The sequence below is a fragment of the Miniopterus natalensis genome, chromosome 10 (assembly GCF_054644295.1).
Source record: "Miniopterus natalensis isolate mMinNat1 chromosome 10, mMinNat1.hap1, whole genome shotgun sequence".
NCBI classification, from domain to species: Eukaryota; Metazoa; Chordata; class Mammalia; order Chiroptera; family Miniopteridae; genus Miniopterus; species Miniopterus natalensis.
Genome location: NC_142090.1, coordinates 46,313,487 through 46,335,791, shown reverse-complemented (window position 1 = coordinate 46,335,791; position 22,305 = coordinate 46,313,487). Strand labels below are relative to the sequence as shown.

Here is a 22,305-nt window from a genome sequence, read left to right as displayed (position 1 = left end):
GGGATGTGTCGTGGCTGGAGTGGGCGGTTTTACTATTTTCGCTGGGCTGTTTCCGAGGGGCGGAGCTCAGACTCCCATTTCCTTTCTCCTCCCGCGGTTCGGGCCCAGCTCGGGTGGCTTCGGGGCCCGCTTGCTTCGCAGACCCCCGCGCCGGCGCCCAGAGCCCCCCGCGCCGGGCCCCAGCGGCAGCATGGGCGGCGCCCGGGACGTGGGCTGGGTGGCGGCCGGCCTGGTCCTCGGGGCCGGCGCCTGCTACTGCCTTTACAGGCTGACGCGGAGCCAGCGGCGAGGCGGCCGGGGGCTTCGGCTGCGCCCCTCCCGCTCTGCAGGTGAGGCCGGGGGAACCCGGCAGGTGGGCGGGGCCTGGGAGGGGCGTTGAAGATGCCCCAGGCGCTCATGGCTTTCCGGCGCTCGGAGTGAGAGCGGCGGCGGAGCCGGAGGAGGGAGGGAGGGAGGCCCCTGTGCAGACGGCGGGTCGCCCACTTGATTGGGGTAGCGTTCTGAGCCGCTTCCCTGCCTCCACTTTGTTCAAATCCTGGGATGAAAAATTGCCCAAGCTTTCTGAGTCCGGCGTCACAGTTGAAGATTCGATTTCTCGAAAGCATGCTGGTCGCCTGTCACGTTAAAGCTTGCTTCCGGCCTTTGTGTTACCGGAGGGATTCCCCCGACCGTGGACGGTGTTGCGGGGCCTGCAGCAGTAGGTGAAATTCTGCGGGCAGGAACCCTGGGGGAAAGTGCGCCAGTGGGGCAGTTCTGCCTGGACACAGCCCAGCCTCGGAGAGGGGAGGTACCTAGAGGTCACCGTGGCCCATATATATACAGAGTTGCAGAGGGATGCCGGAGATAGATGCAGATACAGCTTTTTCAAAATGGAAGTTGTCTGCATGGGGGACACCCTCCTGGCGGGCAAGTACAGGATTAGGTTTCTGTTCAGAAGTTGATAGGTGCGTTCAGAATGCTAACAATTTGCTGAATGTTCTGGAGGGGTATTTCAGACCGTGGAAGCTGTTAGGGAAACAATTAAAATCGCCTGCCAACCAGAAACCTGCTCTCTACAAATGGAGAGAAGACCTAAGTAGCTTTATTATAGAACGACTGTTCAACCAGGTTGCTACACCTATCACAGGCAATCTGCTGAGAGGATTACAAAGACGAAGAGTTCTCACCTCTTTACGCACCCAGGCAGATGTAAACTATTTCATATTACCTACATGTTCTCAAGATAAACAACCTGTTCTTAGGAGAACTTGACAGCAGCGTTTGCTACAGGGAAGTGCAGGGAAGCCCACCTCCCGGTAGTTCATCCTAAGTGCACTGGTAGTTGGGGTGGCTATTTACCCAGAGGGAAAATAAGACTTCTCAGTACCTTTATGATAAGCAGGTGGTTACAATATGGAGCCAGGTGCCAAACCTAAACTCAGAGACAAGGAGATCAGCTCCATCTGATGTTCCTTGATGTTTACATTTTCTTTTATTTTTTTACTTTTTTTTTAATGTTTATGTTTTAAACACATAATCCCCTAAGAAAGACTTTGTTGGGTTGTAAAGTGGCAAGAGGCTTGCTTAGCTTTTGAAAAGGTGTATATTTATGTCAAAGAGACAGATAAAGTAATTACAAGTTTGCTGTAAGAAATGGGGTTGTAGGGGAAGGTCTCTTTCCCTTTATGCACAAGGGAAAAATCTTTTTTTTTTTTTTTTAAAGATTTTTATTTAGTCCAGCCGGCATAGCTCAGTGGTTGAGCATCAACTTATGAACCAGTCAGGGCACATGCCCAGGTTTTGGGCTCAATCCCCAGTGGGGTCATGCAGGAAGCAGCTGATCAATGACTCTCATCATTGATGTTTCTGTCTCTCTCCCCCTCTCCTTCCTCTCTCTGAAATCAATTAAAAAAAATTTTTTTTGCATTTATACTTACTTACAAAGTCTAATATGTTGTCTTTGTGTCAGAGATGTTTCTGTATAAGTAATTAGCCTGGTGGCCTGGACTCGTATACCTTGTCCCTTATACTGATGAAGAATGACAGTCTTACTTTTAAACTTAATTTTAGCATGTCCCAAAATCACCATTACCTTAGGTCAGGAAGCTTACAAAATAAGTTGCTCACAGTACCTTCTTCCTGAAGCTACACGTTTATCTTTGAAGAAGATTGAGAAATACCCATTTTGTCAGCATCATTCTTAGATTTTAGAGAGTGATCTTTTTTTTTAATTGAGGTAAAATTAACATATAACATTCTTTAGTTTTAGGTGCGAAACATAATGATCTGATATATGTATACATTGCAAAATGATCACCACAATAAGTTTATTGACACCTATCACCATACATAGTTACAAATATTTTTTTCTTGGGATGAGAACTTTTAAGACTTATTCTCTTAGCAATTTTCAAGTATATAATAGAGTACTGTTAACTATAGTTACCAGGCTGTACATTAATTACAGTCCCAGGACTTATTTGTACCTTTTAACCACCTTTACCCATTTTCTTCATGGAGCCTCCACCATAGCCTCCCACTGCCACCACCTCTGACAACCACCAGTCTAGTCTCTGTATCTGAGTTTGTTTGTTTTTAGATTCTACATATAAGTGAGATACAGTTTGTCCTCCTTTGTCTGGATTCTTTTATTTAGCATAATGCCCTCGAGATCCATCCACATTGTTACATACAGTGAGATTTCCTTTTTTATGGCTGAATATTTCATATATATACACATACACACATATACACACAGCTTTTTCTTTAACCATCTGTCAATAGACATTTAGGTAGTTTCCATATATTGTAAATAATGGATATGGAGGTGCAGGTATCTTCAAAATAGTGATTTTGTTTTCTTTAGACAACACCCAGAAGTAGAATTGCTGGATTATATGGTAGTTCTATTATTAATTATTTGAGGATCCTCAGTACATTCCCACCAGTAGTGCACAATGGTTCCCTTTTCTCTACCTCACCCACACTCGTTCTTTCTCACCTTTGTGGTAGACGCTCTAACAAGTGTGATTTTGATTTGCATTTCCCTGATGGACCTGTTGGCCATGTTTATGTCTTTAGAAAAATATTCAGCCCTGGCCGGTGTGGCTCAGTGTTTAGAGTGTAGGCCCACACAGGGAAGGGTCACAGGTTCGATTCCAGGTCAAGGGCATGTACCTGGGTTGCAGGTTCTATCCCAGCCCTGGGTTGAGGCGAGTATGGGAGGCAGCCAATCAATGTGTCTCTCTCACATTGATGTCTCTCTTTCTCTCTCTCCCTTCCTCCCCTTTCCTTCCCCTCTCCCCTTTCCACTCTAAAAATCAGTGGAAAAAATATCCTCGGGTGAGGATTAACTATATATATATATGTGTATATATATATATAATTTTTTTTTGTATCCACTGCCCATTTTTTAATCAGATTGTTTTGTTTTTTTCAGCAATTGAGTTGCATAAGTTCTTTATATGTTTTGGATGTTAACCCCTTATGAGATACATGATTTGCAAACATTTTCTCCCATTTCATTTTGTTGATGGTTTCCTTTGCTGTGCAGAAACTTTGTACTTTTATATAGTCCCACTTGTCCATTTTTACTTCAGTGCTTTTGCTTTTAATGTCAAGTCCAAAAATCATGCCAAGACCTATGTCAAGAAGCTTACTGCCTATGTTTTCTTCTAGGAGTTTTATGGTTTCAGGTCTTACTTTCAAATCTTTAGTCCATTTTGAATTGATTTTTGTGTATGGTATAAGATAGTAGTCCAGTTTTAATTCTTTTCCATGTAGCTGTTCAATTTTCCTACCACCACTTATTGAAGAGACTGTCCTTTCCCCATTGTATATTTTTGGCTCATTTGTCATGAATTAATTGATCATGCATGTATGCATTTATATCTGGAGTCTTTAGGCTTTTCTATATATCGTATTATGTCATCTGCAAATAGTGACAGTTTTACTTCTTTTCCATTTTGGATGCCTTTTATTTTCCTTTCCTAATTTCTCTGGCTAGGACTTCTAATACTCTGTTAAACAAAAGTAGCAAGAGTGGACATCCTTATCTTGTTGCTGATCTTAGAGGCAAACCTTTCAGCTTTTCACCATTCAGTATGATATTAGCTATGGGCTTGTCATATATGGTCTTTATTATGTTGGGGGACATTCTGTCTATACTTGTTTTGTTGAGAGTTTTTATCATAAGTGGATGTTGAATTTTGTCAAATGCCATTTCTGCATCTATTGAGATGAGATGGTCATATTATATTTATCCTTTATTTTGTTGAAGTGATGTATCACATTGACTGATTTGCAGATGTTGAACCATCCTTGCATCCCTGGAATAAGTTTCAGTTGATCATGTTGCCCTGGAATAAGTTTCAGCTGATCATGTTATATGATCATGTTGAATTCAGTTTGTCTCTATCTTTTTGAGATTTTCACGTCTGTGTTCATCAGGAATATTGGCCTGTAGGTTTTCTTCTCTCGTGGCATCCTTGTATGGTTTTGATATCAGGGTAATTCTGGCCTCAATGAGTTTGGAAGAGTTTCCCCCTTTCTTAGTTTCCATTTCCTTTATTTCTGCTCTAGTCTTTATTTCCTCCCTTCTACTAATGCATACTATATAGCATTTTTAAATTATCATTTCTGATTTTAAAAAATTGCAGCAAGTTAGGAATAAATAGAAGAAAATGTTCTTAAGTTGATGAAGAGCACCCGTCAAAAACCAAAATCAAACATTATATTTAATGGTGAAACACTAGCATCTTTACTTCATTTATATGTTAAAATTGAAGCCAGCTCCTTAGGCCGCAGCTACTAAGATAAGCAAATAGGCCTCTTTCTGGGGGAAAAACTGATTTCAGTCTACTGCCTCTGCTGGGCCCCCGGGTGTTATCAGAGCCTTTTAATAACTGTCTCTTAATGTGCCATAGCCTTATGGGTCTTGTGGATACTAGCCCCATTCTTTCAAAGTTAGATGTTTTGGGGACCCATCTCTCAGGTGGAAGTCTTAAAAATTAAGGCACAGGGTGTGGCATCCAAACCCTTCACTCCTCTGAGAAAATCTGGAAGTATGATTTCCCTCCCAGTTCCCTCCCTGCAGCAAGGGTGAGGTTTATGGCAAGGTTTTGTCTCATTTGCCCAATGTGTAGGAGCCACTCAGTTTTTGGATTTCTTTCAGAAGGAATTGTGCGCTGTGTAGCTGTAGATTCTGTGTGTCTGTAGGAGGAGGTGAGTTCATTATCTTCTATATCACCATCTTGAACCAGAACCAGGTGATCTTTTTCTTAAAGTTTAAGAAATTTAAATTCCTCTTTAAATTCCTATACTGTTAAGATGGTTTGAGATCATTGAAAAAGATAGAAACAGTCGCAGTTCAACAACCCTGATACCAAAACCTGACAAGAATAGATTTAAAAGACTATAAATCTGTCTCAATTATGAATAAAAATCTTAAATAAAATATTAGCAAATAATATCCATCAGGGGATTAAAGTAATATACCAAGGCCTGATGGATATGTAAGGAAGATTTATATTGGAAAATATATTAATGTAATTTATTGCATTAATATAGAGTAAAAGCAAAAATATAATGACCTCATAATTATATAGCATTTTAAAATTATTTCTGATTTTAAAAAATTGCAGCAAGTTAGGAATAAATAGAAGAAAATGTTCTTAAGTTGATGAAGAGCACCCATCAAAAACCAAAATCAAACATTGTATTTAATGGTGAAACACTAGCATCTTTACTAAATTCAAGGGCAAGAGAAGGGTGCCTGCTGTCACAACTACTATTCAACATTGTCCTGGAGTCATAGCTTGATAAAACAAGAAAAACATGCATAAATATTAGAAAGGGGACAAAATTATTATGAGTGACATAATGATTTATTTAGAAAAATCCAAGAGAATCAACTGAGTAACTTTTAGAAGTAATAATAGTTTAATAAAGTAATTTGAATGCAAGATAAATACACCCAAATCAGTAGCTTTTTATTTATTGTTATCATAAGTGAAATCTTTTCAATTAAAAATTTAAATTGGTAAGTTTTAATTGAAAAGATTTCATTTATAATAGCAATAAAAACTTTAAAAACTAGCTAGCAAGAAGCCTATATGAAGATTATTTTATTTTTTATGAAGATAATTTTAAATGAAGGACATAAGACTATAGAAACAGGAAAGCATATTATGTTCCTGGTTGGAATGAGTCTGTGCCATGATAGTTATCTTAAAATTTACCTTGCTATAATGTTATTATTTGGTAGTTACTTTTCATTTCCTTTGAGAATTGTAGTATCTCCTCAGTTTACCCAAGGCAATGATGAACCTCAGAGCCCAAACTTCTTTCACAGTCTTAACGCACAAAGCTAAGTGCAGAACTAGGACACGTTTGCCTCACCTTTGTATTAGCTGTTCAAAAATTCATGAGTGGAAAAGCTGGGTATTTGGTGACCACTATCCTCTAAAGGGTTTAGAGTTTTAGGTTTATTTCTTTACTGAAAAAGTAACATATGGTTTTTATTAAAAATTCAAGCAGAGAATTTAGGATATATTTACAAAATTTAAATGATTAAATATTAATCATTTTAATAGATTAAGAGGAATGGTTGTGTATGGGGGGTGGACTAGGAGTGAAAAGATCTAGATTCTAGAGCCAGTTTTGTTATTAACCAGCTATGGGTCCTATTAATAAAAATAATAACTAAAATATTCCTTTGTGCTTCACAGTATTTGAGGCACAAAAATGCTTTGAGGCAGGCGCTATTAACTCCTATTTAATAAATGAAGAAACAGGCTTAGAGAGGTTAAGTCTCTCATCTGGTAAATAGCTTAGCTGAGATTAGAACTAGACAGTCTAGCACCTTTGCATTGGCTTACTCTGAACTACCATGTTGCACCTCTTCTCTTCAAGTGAAAATTCTGATTTAACACTTTTCCCTGTAGAATTTTATTTAGCCATGTATAACTAATTTATATATGTATAAAACTTTTTAATGGCTTTGTATGGAAATATATAAGGAAGTAATAGGATTTTAAAATGTCTTCGAAGTATGGCTGAGTTAAATGTATTATATTTCTGCCATATATATGTGTTTAAAATCACACAACTTCCAAGTTGCATAGAAACCTTTGGGACCAGTTACAGTCTTAGACCAACTCTTTCATTTTGCAAATGAGAAAACTGAGACCCGAAAAGAAGTTAAGTGACTTGGTTGCAGCTTCGTATTTTCATTTCTCTGGTCTCCGCTGCTAACTCCTGTGTGACTTCAGGCAAATCCTTAAGTGGCCTCAGTTTCCTTGAGTGTAAAATTGGAATTCTTTCCATTCTAATTTGTCATTCTTTCACTTATCTTTTCAGGTATTCTTTGGGTGAAACCTTGTTTTATAAGGTATAAATGAGTGGATTCAGGACTAAAAGCAGAGCCTGCCCAGAGATCCTGATGATAAGACTTGGGAGTGAGAATCTGCTAGCTTTTTAGCTTTGAGATTTTCCTAACAGTTGATTTCTTCTTTGGCTTCTTCAGGACATCATATCACTTATTGGTTCCCATAATCTATTCTTTTCCCCTTCCCTCATAGTTTTTGTGATTCTTCTTTAAGTAGTATACTTAATTATTTATTATTTTTTTAATCCTCACCTGAGAATATGTTTATTGATTTTAGAGAGAGGAAGGGAGAGAGAGAGAGAGAACATCAATGTGAGAGAGAAACATTGGTCAGTTGCCTCCCATAAGCACCCCGACCAGAAATAGAACCCGCAACCTTTTGGTGTATGGGATGCCACTCCAGCCAATTGAGTCATCCAGCCAGGGCTACTTAATTCTTTTAATTACAGCAGTAATGCATGTTTATTGTTTACAGCAGTAATGTATGTTTATTATTTTTTAAAAATCAGTACTTAGCATGGGCTGGAAAGTAAGAGTCATTTTTAATTCCAACACACAAAGATAACCACCTATAATAATTTGGTACCTATTTTTAAAAGAAAAACTACAGCCCTGGCTGGTGTGATTCAGTTGGGTATCGTCCTTGCACAGAAAGGTTGCTGGCTCAATTCCGATCAAGGGCACATGCCTGGCTGCAGGCTCAATTCCCCATAGGGGGCCTGCAGGAGGCAGCCAATGGATGTTCCACTCTCACATCAGTGTTTATCTCTCTCCTCCCCTCCCCTCCTCTCTTTCTCTAGAAAATCAATAAAAGTATTTTTAAAAAGAAAGAAAAAGTACAGATGTGCCATCATATATTACAGTGGTACCTTGGTTTTTGAACTTCTCCATTGACAAACATTTCAGAGCAAATGCTTCCGCTTTCCAACACTCCTGGAAGTTGAACATGCCACATGGCTTCCGCTGAAGGCAAGATCCTGAGGCCCAGCTGTCGGCTGAGGATCCCTCGGTTTTCAAACATTTCATAACCCGAATGGTCTTCCAGAACGGATTGCCTTTGAAAACCGAGGTGCCACTGTACCTATTTTGTGTAACCTTCTCCTTTTCCCCCACCCTCATAGTGTGTTGTGGACACGTGCGTTGTCTGACCTACATAGTTTCACTTTTAAGAAATTATGTTCTATATTTATAACACAATAATGGTGTTATAAAAATGGTTTTTGTTTTTCCTGTGATTTCTGCAAAGAGGGTTTTTTTAAAGGTTAGAACTATAATTCTAAAAGTCACTGAGCAGATCCAGCATTTGACTATTCTAGCATTTACTCAGAATAGCAGCTTTTCTTTTGTCATCGCTGGAGCAGGACAGAACTGTTATCTATCTAGCATCCCAATCATCAATTCCGTGTTCATATAAACCAAACTAAAATGCCATACCAGAAACACTATTGGGTTACTCCCATAACTTTTTCTCCTGCCAGAGGTGCTCTTGAAATTGTGATCAGAAAAGGTCTGCTTAATGCAAATCACGTTCTTATAGGCAAGTTTCTTTGGATAGGTGTGCCTGGTTTTTAAAAGAAACAGAAAGCCCTGGCCGGGTGGCTTAGTTGGAGCATCCTCCCGAACATGAAAAGGTTGCAGGTTCGATTCCCGGTTGGGACATGTTTATGAGGCAACCAATCAGTGTTTTGCTTACATTAATGTTTCCCTCTCGCTCCCTTCCTCTTTCTCTCAAAATAAAAAATAAAATAAAATAAATCAATAAAAGCTTCCCTAGCCCGTGTGATTCAGTGGTTAGAGTGTTGGCCCTCACACCAAAGGGTCTTGGGTTTGAGTCCCAGTCAGGGGCACATACCTGGGTTGCAGGTTCAATAGCACCTTGGTCAGGGCATGTGTGGAAGGAAGACAACCAGTCAATGTCTCTCTCTCACATCGATGCTTTTCTCTCTCTCTGTCTTCCTCCCTCCCATCCCTCCCTTCCATTCTCTAAAAATCAATGGAAAAAATATCTTTGGATGAGAATTAACAACAACACAACAAAAATCAATAAAAACATATCCTCGGGTGAGGATTAAAAAATTTTTAAAAACAAACAGAAAATGCAGTTGGTGTTAGGGGTGTATGTAATTTGCATGCAGTGTCTTACTAAAAGAAAATGCCAGCTGACTAATTTCTTAATGTCCGTAAGCCTCAGTTTCCCATCTGCAAATTGAGAATTACAATAGTATCTTCTTCCCAGGGTTACTTAAGAATTAAACGAGATAAAGCACATAAAGTGCTTAACACTGTGCCTGGCATCAGAGCATTCAATACTGTTTTTAAAATTTTTTTAATCTCATATTGATTTTAGGTGAACTTTAAATAATTTTTTTCTTATGCAGAAGACTTAACCAATGGTTCATATGATGATGTCCTAAATGCTGAACAACTTCAGAAACTCCTTTATCTCCTTGAGTTAACTGAGGATCCTGTAATTATTGAAAGAGCTTTGGTCACCCTAGGTAACAATGCAGCTTTTTCCACTAACCAGGTAAGTGCCATAGCCTTTGCAAACCAGCTCCCGCCATTCTTACACACCAGCAATGATTGTGACCCTGAGGAGTTAACTGCCTAGAGCAGGATATTTATAACATCATTCTCCGGCCGTACAAAATTATCAACTTAAAAATTGAAAAAAGCTCCTAGATTTATTGAATTTTGAGTCCCACCTGCAGTTGCCTTGGCAGGGCCAGACCAAGAGATTTCATGGCCATATATGGACCAAGGGCCTGACATTCCCCACCCCTGGCCTAAAGCCTCAATTTCCTTATCTATACAATTGACTACTTTCACCAATAGCATAAGGTTTGTTTTCTTCTGAAAAGCACAGCCTAATAGTGATATGCTTGTTAATAGGTTTCTAGATCCCTATTAAGTTGGTTACAAGTAATCACATTCGTAATAAGTATATCTAATTAACGTTCAGCATTGCAAGGCCTTTTTAATTATTTAAAATTCAGCAGTAGAACAATGAAAGCATCTAACATTAAAGTACATGCTATACACTGTAATAACTCTTGTGAGGATGGTTTTGGTGCAGGTGGTCCCTGGATCACTCTGACAGCTACTAACCAGTGTAAACAGGTTGTACAAGTAGAGACTTGACACCAAGACTAAAGAGCTTAATTTGAAAACTTTCATCTCTGCCCCACCCCCACTCCCATGGAGAAAAAGTAAAAAGTTTTTGTTATTATTTTCAGCGAATGCCCCTTGTTAACATTGCCATGAATGCAAAATTAATTTGAATTTATACTTTATTTCAGTCCAGTTTTCTCCAGTATGGCAAGGTTTCATGTAAAGTTCTAGAGATTTATAATGAAATATAAAGAATATTTTTGTATTAATTACATTCTTTCAATTGCAAGTAACAGAACCCAACTTAAATTATTTTAAACCAGAATGGGAAAATACTGAGCTCAGTTAACTTGGACATCCAAGAATAGCACTGGTTTCAGGCACAAGTGAATACTAGTCACGGCTACGGAAAGTGTTATCAGAGCTCTCTATCTCCTGTCTTTGCTAACCCCTGCTTCTTTTTGTGTATTGGTTTTGTGTCTCTGGCCACAAAGAGGTTTTCTTCATGGGTATGGAAATAAAGCCACTGGCCTCGGAAGCCTTCATCCCTGTAGCTCATAATCCAGAAAGTGGAGTTGCTGTGCTAGGATCAAGTGCCAGCCCTTTGGATCAGTCGCTGGGACAAGGCACCATGATTAGCAATGCCTGGCACACATGAGCATCCTACAGCCATACAGCAGGGATGGGTATGAACACAGGTGGCCAGCAGTCCCACCAGGGGCTGTATGGGATAGAGGAGGTGCCATGTCTGCCCCAGTGGAAGGAGGGGTGCCAGGCAAACAAAAGCAACAGAGAATAACTAATTTATTAGCATGCCTGTATTGGGGTACTTCTGATGCCATAGTTTTACATCCCTCTGAAACAAACTATACTCAAGTGGGTCAATAGCCGCTGGTAAATAAGTACTTTCTTGGGTAATGGGAGTTAGTGCCTTCATCGTTAATTATAATGCCTTGATCTGCTTTAGCAGTACAGTAGGGGAGGGGGGGAAAAGGCTGTTTTCTAGTTAACTTAGTAACCACAAGTCCTTGGGAAGAACCTGAACCTGGAATTACAGAGGGAAGTTTTTCCCCCTCTCAATGCTATGCCCACCCTTAACAATACAGTAAGGTTATTGGGCTTTTGATAAAAATGACAGTAGTCATTTTCAGCCTATGTTTCTTGTAACAACTGAAGCAGGTGTGTCTTTCAATGTCATGGCCAAAGGCACATTGTATCTTAGTGTTGCAATCCCTTGTAAGAAATTCCCAAGTTATTTTTCCTTTGAAAATTTGAGAACCATTTTTCAAACTGTGGAATTCCCATTCTGCAAGATGTTAATAGGTATTCCTTCCATCCCCTCCCCACTGAAAAATGACCCAGTTCATAGAAATACAGTTGACTCTTGAACAATATGGGGGTTAGGCATACCAACCTCCATGCAGTTGAAAATCTGCAAATAACTTTTGACACCCCCAAAACTTAACTACTAATAGCCTAGTGTTGGCCAGAAGCCTTACTGATAACATAAACAGTTGATTAACACATAGTTTGTTACATGTATTGTGTACTATATTCTTAGAATAAGGTAAGCTACAGAAAAGAAAACAGTAAGGAAGAGAAAATACATTTATAGAATTTATTGAAAAAAATCCATATATAAGTGGACTTGTGCATTTCAAACCTGTGTTGTTTAGGATTCAGCTATACTACATTCAGTACTCCCCTCTTGGAGCGTCCCAACACACATGAACATTAATGCATCACAATAAAGAAATATGTTTACTCTTATTATACCCAAAGTTTCTCACACTTGCTTAACCATAAAACCTCCCCTTTTTAAAATGGAACATCCATTAACATCTTGAGGGATAGTATTCCAAAGGATACATTTTAACAAAACACTGCTTTAGTATTCTAAATCATAATACTTTTATGAGTTTGCCTGTATAGAAAGTGATGTAACTTATTTCAAAGTAAAATAATTTTGTTTGTAAATTGCTTTGAGATCATTATAGTTACTGTGCAAATCTTCGTACATTGCCATTCTATAGTTTAAATAATTACATCTTAATTTTATTTTCAGTTGATTTTCTTTACCTGTAATAATATGGATGGTAAATTTTTTAAAATAGGAGTTATGGATTGTATATAGGAAAAATATTTCCAAAGAGTCATTAATTTTTTTATTTGTTTGTAGATGCAAAGAAGTCAATGTAGGGGGCTATATATTGAATTTATGGTCCTGGTTTTTTTCCTCTTAGGTCACTATTTGTGAGTTGGGTGGTATTCCAATTGTTGGAAGCAAAATCAAAGATCCCAACCACAGTATTAAAGAGAAGGCTTTAAATGCACTGAGTAACCTGAGTGTGAATGTTGAAAATCAAATCAAAATAAAGGTAAGCTATCTGAAATCACAAATGTGTAAGGTTATCCATAAATGAAAGAGAAAATAACCAAAAGGTCAGAAATGAAATTTTAGTAGACTATCATTTATAACTTTATGGCCAAGAGTTACTCTTTTCCCCCAGCTTTATTGAGAAATAATTGATATAACACTGTGTGAGTTTAAGGTGTACAGAGTGATATTGCAAAATGATTACCAGCATAGTGTTAGCTAACACCTCCATCATCTCACATAATTACCTTCTTTTTCCCTGTGGTGAGAACATTTAAAATGTACTCTTTTAGCAACTTTCAAGTATACACTACAGTATTATTAACTATGTCACCCTGCAGTACATTAGGTCCCAGAATTTATTCATCTTATAACTGGAAGTTTGTACCCTTTGACCAACATCTCCCCCGTTTCCCCTACTCCCAGCCCCTGGCAACCACCCTGCTACTCTGTTTCTATGAGATATGCTTTTTAAAATTCTGTATATAAGTGAGACCATTCTGCATTTGTCTTTCTCTGTTTGACTTATTTCACTTCATATAATGTGCCCTAGGTCCATCCATATTGTTGCAGATGGCAGGATTTCCTTCTCTTTAGTAACTGAATAGTATTCCACTATGTATATCACATCTTTATCCATTTGTCGACAGACACTTAGGTTGTTTCTTTGTCTTGGTTATTGTGAATAATGCTCCAGTGAGCTTGGCAGTACAGCTATCTCTTCCAGATAGTGATTTTGTTTCCTTCAGGTAAATACCCAGAAGTAGAATTGCTGCATCATCTGATAGTTCTATTTTGTAATTTTTTGAAGAATCTCCATACTATTTTCTATAGTGGCTGCACCAATTTACATTCCCATCAACAGTGCACAGGGTTCATTTTTCTCCACATCCTCGCCAATACTTGTTGCTTGTTGATTTAATAATAATAGCCATTCTGACAGGTATGAGGTGATATCTGTCTCATTGTGGCTTTGATTTGCATTTCCCTGATGACTAGTGATGTTGAGCATCTTTCCATGAACTGTTGATCATTTGTATGTCTCCTTTGGAGGAATGTCTATTCAGGTCCTCTGCCCATTTTTTAATGGGTAGAATAAGGCAGAGGAGGAAGGGATCTGAACCAGCCAGCAGGAAGTGCAGTGACCTTTTGAGTTTGGGGATTAAGTTTAATCCAAGTAGTAAAGGAACCAGGCCAGAGTCAGATTACATCAGCAGAAAGATACAACAAATTAGGAAATTATGTTAACGTTTATTCAGCTCCTGATCTGTGGTACAAAGTTAAGAAATGAACATGATTAACATCTTTTTTAAGAAAGCTAGGAGGCAGGATAAGGTAAATTCATAAATGGTTGTAATCAAGGCAGAACATGATGAAGTACTTTAAGGAAAAATATAACTAAAAACATCATTGAGTACATAGAAAGGGGAGATCACATCAAAAAGTTTCTGTAAAAGGTGGAGTGCCACCTGGCTCTTAAGGTCTAAGTTTTCTACAGGTAGAATTGGGGAGGAGGGAATTCCAAGAGAAAGGAACAAGGTAAGGTGGGCACAGGTCCAGGAATAACTGAGCTGACCCATTTGGTAATCTTGTTGCTAGAACTGAAATGGAAAAAGGTTCAGAGATAGTAGGGATGTAAATGCCCAACACATTTTAGGAAATGCTTTGAGAGACATCAGTATCTTACAAAAATATGACTTTTAAAGAGCTAAGTAAATGCCATGTTGTTTTTTAAAGGATGGATGTGTAATAAAATTGTCACCCAAGAGAGCTAGTTGATTTATAGACATCATTTAGATCTTGAAACCATATTAAAAATTTAATCTCTCTTTGCTTTACTACCATTGCTTTAGTTTCTATGGTAACATGGATACATGTAGATATTTTTTAAATGTTAATACTGGCTTATGGGACAATTTATAATTTCTTGACATTTTATATTAGGAATTTTTCTTACCACTTAGAACTTTTGGTGGGGTTGAGATTTAGTTGGGTGAATACCAGTTATCTGCGAGATATAATTTTTCCATGGTGGAAAGATCATGGCCAGACATAGAAAATAAAGTTCAAAAAACTTTCCATCACATTGGGTTTAGTTCTGTTATGTGTGAAATAGGAGTACTGCCACATTGCATTACTTTTTGCCAGTGGTGGTTAACAATATTGTGAAGGAGTAGTTCATATACGTACCCTTAGATATTTATGAACCTTGGGCCAAATGTAGTTTTGCTTCTGCTCATTTTTGATAGGACTAACTCTAAAGAAAAATTCTGTTTTACTCCCCTGCCCCCACCTATTTTTCTTCTAACTTGATGTACCTCTTAGACCCTACTGTTAAGGTACTTAAGCACAGTACAAAGTGGCTTCACACATGTTCCTCCTTAATTCGGGTGTGCTCAGACCAATTGACTCAGAAAGTAGACTGAGCTGGGAGGTCCCCAATAAGTGAGAGGCCACTGGTGTTGAGAACATGGCCTCTGGAATTGGACGTTGCTCCCACACCGGCTGGCTTATACTGGGAAAGGGATGCAAACTCCTTGAAGACTTTAAAGTCCTTTTCTGTAAAATGTTCATAATAATACCCACCTCATTAGAATTTTACAGATTAAGTGAGGTATATTTGTAAAATGCTCAGCATAGTGCCTGGCATTAACAAAGGCGGCTTTTTTAAAAAGTTGCCAAACTCTTGAGAGTTGGAAAGAAGTGTCTTCTTTTCTGAGGAGTCAGTTTCATCCTCAAACAGTCATCCTGTCCCACTGTGCAGAAAAGTTAGTGTTCAATAGAAAAATTTTGGAGATTCTAAGATGCTCATTTTTTTCCCTCCGCCTCCAGGTATACATCGATCAAGTCTGTGAGGATGTCTTCTCTGGCCCCCTGAACTCCCCTGTGCAGCTGGCGGGACTGAGATTGTTAACAAACATGACAGTTACCAATGACCATCAGCACATGTTTAGCAATTACATTACAGACCTGTTCCAAGTGTTGCTTACAGGAAATGGAAGCACTAAGGTACGAAGGAAGCGATTATTACTTGAAGTATGAAGAGCTATTGCATCAAGCTTATAAGATTGGCATTGAATTTCCAAGTCTCTCAAAAAAGAGAGAATGTTTAAAGTTTATTAAAAACTCGTACATGAGTCCAAGAAAGTAAATTATTTTTATCCCCTAATATTGAATTTCAAAATTAACTTGTGAAAAAATATATTTCACTTATCAATAGATTGGTATTTATTTGGTTTTCTACACATCTGTTTACCTTTTCTAGCTAGCTTCCCCTCCCCCCCAATAAGATATAGGAACATTGTGATTAAAAGGCATCTTTGAATGATAGTGCTGGTTAATTGAATTTTTGCTTACCTTAGGGTTAACAAAGCATTTTTTTGATTCAGCTGTTATTAGTTGAAAAATCTTTTTACAACTACTTTTAGATTTTAGTAATGGACATCTCAGCGCTTCACTTTGACCTGTTATCTAGACACAGAAGGCAATAGATTAAACTGAATTAAGTAGCATCTCAAGAGACACCCTATGAAAGTTACTTGAGCAACCCCTCATATTAGTGTGCATTCTTATCAAGTGCCATTATTCAAGAAATAGCATAAAAACAGAAGGTAGATTAATTATAAAGTTGTTGATTAGTTGGGTTCATCCATCAGTGTTTTACTATATTGGCCTCTGTCTTCTGGCACAGTTGACAGAAAAATGCACAAGCATTTTATTTTGTTTTTATTTTTCATTTATTTTTTAATCCTCACCTGAGGATATTTTCATTGTCTTGAGAGAGACCGGGGGGGGGGGGGGGGGGAGGAAGGGAGGGGGAAAGAGGGAGAAAGCAAAACATCGATGTGCAAGAGAACATTGATCTGTTGCTTCCCCAACTGGGGATCAAACCTGAAACCTAGGTATGTGCCCTGACCAAAAATCAAACCCGCAACCCTCTTGGTGTACAGGACTGCACTCAACCAACCGAGCCACCTGGCCAAGCAAAATGCACAAGCATTTTAGAACTAAATGTGAAACCAAACTCCAAATATTCAATGTCACTGCAGTTGATTTCTGAAGTTATCAAATTGTGATTATAGTAGAGCCTCATTATAGACCTTTTAAAAATAGTTCTGAGATGTTTTTATATTACCTTTTCATATTTCCAGTATCCAAACTTATTTGGATGTACCCAAAGGCATTCAAAATTAAATGTAATAATCATATTAGTAATATTTTAACAATATTGCTCCATCCATAGGCAATTTCCAGAATGCATGCACCCATCACCATCTCTCTCCAGGAGACCCACGTATAACTTCCAGCCCTTGGGGGCTCCATAGAAACTCTGTTCCCTCTCCCCCATGGCCTTGTGGCTGTAGGAAAAATCTCTCCTCTGCCTTTCTCTGCAGCTGCCTTACCCAAAACCCCGAAGGAATGCTGAGTTCAGAGCCAGGCAAGTCTGGCCTTGGGGCTGTAGACATCTGTCTGAGACTTGGTCTGTGTTTTATGACTTTTTAAAGGGTGACTCATGCTCTGGCCAGTGTGGCTTAGTTGGTTGGAACATCATCCCCTACACGAAAGGGTTGTGGGTTCAATTCCCAGTTAGGGCACATAACTAGGTTGCGGGTTCTATCCCTCATTGGGGCGTGTATGTGAGGCAACAGGTAGATATTTCTCTCACACATCGATGTTTCTTTCTCTCCTCTCCTTACCCTTCCCTCCCTTGTTCCCTTTTCTCTAAATCAATAAAAGGTGTCCTTGGTGAGGATTATTAAAAAAAAAAAAAAAAAAGGTGACTCATACCACAATAGTATGTTCTATTTCTGTTTTTCCATTACATTGCCTAGTACATTATTTCTGGAATAGAAAATTTGCTTTTTTGGTCTGTCTGGGAATCTAACCACCAATTATAACATTGTTTCTCTATAAAAAAAAAATGTAAAGTTCCAACTTGCAAATTAACTTTTGGATAGTAATCCATTTGTAAGTGGGAAAATGTATTCGTTTTAGATATTTTCTTAGTAAATAACCACCAAAATGACTTTTTCTAAATCTTATTTTTAGTAAGTGATCTTACTGTACTACCTTTTGGGTGCAACACTGATTGATAACTAAATACAAATATTGGAAGATTAATGTAAGTAAGCTGTTTGCTACATCTACAGTGAGGGCAAAGAAAATTAATGGCTTAAAAGAAATGTCCCAGTCACCACAAGGTGGCACATGTGATGAGACTTAATGTGGTTTCAAACCAAACTACATAATCTGTAATTGCACTCTAACTTGTTATTTTTTTCATGTTTAACTCTCTTTTAGGAACATAGCAATGTAGAATTTTAGTTGAGGATACTAGATTGCTATTGTAGTTACTATTTAAACCTGCCCTCATTGACCACTAGTGGGCCTTTTAGATTTTGTTTATTTCGTAGGTTTGGGGCCATCCTATTTCAGAACTCTTGTACCTGTTTTCTTAATCAAAACTTCATTGATATTGGAGACAAGTGTTTTATTCCAAACACTTATTCTCGGTGTTGCTGACAGCCAGTCAGGCCAGACCAGATCTGACAGTAACTACAGGGAGTGCAATAAAGAAACGTCAAAAGTGGTCTTTACTCTTCTAAGAGGCTGAACTTTTATAAAGGATATCTGTTTGAAAAGCATGCTTTCCACACATACAAGAAATTGCTGCCCGTGGTTTTCACTGGGGGAGTGCACTGGACAGATAGGAAGGTTGCTTTTGTTTTTACCTTGTTTCCTCCTGCACTGTTTGAAATTTATCATGATCATTTATTCCTTTTATTAAAAAATTTTAAGGAAAATAAAGTTTAATATCAATATTTCATGCAGTGGTTTTCCACAGGGAAAAAATTTTTTGATGTTGATTAAAAAAATAAAATTAAAGTTATATATTCTCCTCAACTAACAAATCAGTATGTACATGTTCAAAAGAATATATGAGTATATAGGATAGATACATAAAGATCAGGGAGAAAATACCAAACCTTAATAGTGATCATTTCTGGTCATGGAAATATGGATGAATTTCCTTTTCATGCTTTTTAATCTTTTTAATTAATATTCTCTAGTAAATACGTAATGCCTTTGTAATCAAAGAAAGTTTTGTCAAATAAACATCCAGGTTCCTTTTCAGGTCTAATGGAGAGCACATTTGTCACGTTTCCTGACTTCAGCACCCCTTCTTTCCTCCTCACTCTGTAATTTCAAGTATCTTCTAGAAACTATAGTTTTACTTGGCCTTTGTTTTTAAAGTAGGAATTCTATTTGAATTTTTTTATTACTAAGTTTTCAGTTATCAGTGATAAGAATGCTGATATTTTAGCTACTCAGCTATGTTAACGTTTGTTTGCTGATTATATCACTGCCTATTTAAATGACTGTGAAACATTTTTCACATTAAAAAGATTAGCTCATGCCCTGCTGGCATGGTTCAGCAGTTGAGCATCAACCTACGATCCAGGAGATCGTGGTTTGATTCCCTGTCAGGGCACATGCCCAGGTTGCGGGCTTGATCCCCAGTGCAGGAGGCAGCTGATCAATGACTCTCTCATCATTGATGTTTCTATCTCTCTCCCCTTCTCCCTTCCTCTTTCTGAAATCAATAAAAATATATTTAAAAAAAAATTTTTTTTTTTAATTAAAGAAAAAAAAAGGTTAGCTCAAAGATTCATTGTAACCTAAGAAGGGCCATATTGTTATTTATTTAGTCTTGGTAACCAAACTGTTTTAAAATTTTTATACTTTAAATAGAAATAAACTCAGCTTTGAGAGATTCCCTTTTTGTTTCAAAGATCATATTTCACCTAACAGTAATCATAATAAAGATCACTTATGTAACACATGTTAAGCCTACCATGTGTTAGGTATGCATGTGGGTGGGGGTGGATAGTGAAGACATTCACAATTTTCTATCTCCCTAACAATGTAATTGGAAAAATACGGTTTAAATAGCACTGCCAGCTGAGTGTGAAATAAACCAATATTATTTTTATTTCAGGTTCAAGTTTTAAAACTACTGTTGAATTTGTCTGAAAATCCAGCCATGACAGAAGGACTTCTTGGTGCCCAAGTAAATAGCTTACATATTTGTTTTGTAAATATACAAATATATAGATTTGGACACATAGATCTGGATAGATTTATCTCTTTTAAAATGTTAACAGGGACTATCTCTGAGGAAGCAATATTGTTTTTTCTTTGGTTCTGAATTTCCTAAATTTTTTGTAATGAACATATTTTACTTTCAAAAATTGTTTTTGAAAAGGTCTCCCTAGCAAAAATAATAATTCGGTCTCTACCCAATTTGGGGTACATTTATGTCATCACACTTTTATACTTGTTTATGTTCACATGTATCTTATCTGCTGAAGCACTAGTATGAAATGAGTCCCTAGTATGTTCCAGACGCTGGGCCGAGGGCTAATATCCCAGTGAGTACAGCATAACATGGTGCTTGCCCTGTCCTTATGGAGCTTAAAATGTAGGGAGGAGACAAAAATATGTAACAAACGGACAAGATAATTAAAAGATAAGTGTTCTGAGGAAGCAAAGGTGGTGCAGAGTTAGAATGACCTCAACTCCTGTGGAAAAGACCCTGTTGTATTCATCTGCTCATCCCTGTGCCCTGCAGGGGGGGTGTGCAGTAAATGTTTGGTGAATTAATGAGTTTCCATGAAGACTATGATGGATGTTAAAAAAGGAAATGGGTGTTTTTTCCAAATGTCTTGTATTTTAGGATTCTAAGGAAATAGTATTTTTCAGCTAAAACATGAAACCTCTTTTTCCCATTAGTATACAGTGTGAGAGTACATAAGATTTTGCATTTTTGTTATACAATCTTAGGGTTAATGTTCTACGATAAGATTTTTAAAATGTATTCAAGTTTTAAAATGTAAAAATATACACAAAAAAGTTTTCATATATTAATACTCATTGTTTCCTATTTCAGGTGGATTCATCATTCCTTTCCCTTTATGATGGCCATGTGCCAAAGGAGATTCTTCTTCGAGTTCTTACACTATTTCAGAATATAAATAACTGCCTCAAAAAGGAAGGCCATTTAGCTCTTCAGCCTTCTTTCACTAAAGGGTCACTGTTTTTCCTATTATATGGAGAAGAATGTGCCCAGAAAATGAGAGCGTTAGTTAATCACCATGATGTGGATGTGAAGGAAAAGGTAACAATAATACCCAAGTTCTAACTGGTAGGTCTTATTTTCCAAAGAATAATGCAGTCTGGAAGTAATGCATGTAAACATCTTTACAAAAGGATTCTTTCAGCTGCTGAATTTAAACAGTAAATAGCAGATTTCATCATTTCCACAGCTATACTTACCATGGTCTTCTGGTTTATTTTGGATCATTTTATTGATACCAAATGAATATAACAGCTTGTTCTGAAACATTTCTTTCTTTTTATTTTGCTGTTTGCCAAGCTACTTAAATTATTTCCTCGGCATAAAGTGACAGTAACCTTTTTATTGTAAGCTACTCTTCTGATGTTTGCTGAGATTTGCAGTTACTCACCTGAGAGAGCATTAGTATGTGATTGTTTCAGAACTGCTGTAGGAATGACCTTGTTCTTTTAGTAACAATGAGATCCTAAGCTGCCAGCCTAGCCACACTCCTTTCGAAAGTCTATTCTAGTCAATGAAAATTGTACACTTTTTGGAGAGAGGTTTCCTGCTACTCACCCACTTCCATTCAGTGTGCCAGTATGGAAAGATGCTGTGTATAAAATAGTGGGATCAATCAAAATGTCCACCTATAAGCAATTGCTTAAATCAATTATCTAGCCTTAAAGAACTAAGCAGGTCTGAATGTGCTAATGTGGAAAAACACCCATGAAATACGGATGTTTTTAAATGAAAAATATTTATGCTTATATATGTTCAGTACATTTCTAGAATGATACCCAAGCTCCTGGGAATGGGACTGCGGAATTAGGAAATGACTTTTCTATGTACACCTTTTACTGTTTGAAATTTTTACTATGGCATAAATTTTATAATAATTTTTTAAATAAAAAGGAAAAAATAACTCACAAGGTTATGTTTTCTCCTATTAATTGATATTACTTTATTCATTAATTTTCATCCATATTTTACTTGACTAAAATTACAATATATGAAAATTTATCAGCTATTATCTTTAATATTTTTGCTCCATAAGCTACTATAACAGTTCATTGATATATTTGAATTCAGCCAGGTTTTAAAATATTCAAGTTCATAACCACCACCATGCTTAGTATTAAGTAAATTAAATGCAAGCAGAAACTTTCCTACTCATGTATTTAAGGCAAAGCTTTAATAGTACTTTAAATTTCATTGGTAAATACATGGATTTCCACAGGAAGTCACAAATCCTCAAACAGAAAAATGTGTGTTCTCACGGTTATCCTAATACAGAAATCAAACCTGGAAAAAATTTTTTTACAGTAGAAAAAG

General features: G+C 37.5%; 1 protein-coding gene across 1 annotated transcript; it reads left to right on the top strand.

Moving 5' to 3' along the window:
* The first annotated feature begins 175 nt into the window (after window positions 1-175).
* ARMC10 (armadillo repeat containing 10) lies at window positions 176-21,902 on the top strand. The gene is made up of 6 exons (XM_087821112.1): window positions 176-329; window positions 9,745-9,893; window positions 12,721-12,855; window positions 15,687-15,863; window positions 19,855-19,926; window positions 20,806-21,902. Exons 1-6 carry the CDS (start codon window positions 191-193, stop codon window positions 21,055-21,057), a joined length of 924 nt encoding a protein of 307 aa, XP_087677238.1. The 5' UTR covers window positions 176-190; the 3' UTR covers window positions 21,058-21,902.
* The last annotated feature ends 403 nt before the right edge of the window (window positions 21,903-22,305 follow it).

Coding starts and splice junctions, on each gene's coding strand:
- ARMC10 (XM_087821112.1), top strand. CDS start 191: ATGGGCGGCGCCCGGGACGTGGGCTGGGTGGCGGCCGGCCTGGTCCTC. Junction 12,856..15,686: donor AAAATCAAATCAAAATAAAG/GTAAGCTATCTG, acceptor CTCCGCCTCCAG/GTATACATCGATCAAGTCTG. Junction 15,864..19,854: donor CAGGAAATGGAAGCACTAAG/GTACGAAGGAAG, acceptor TTTTTATTTCAG/GTTCAAGTTTTAAAACTACT.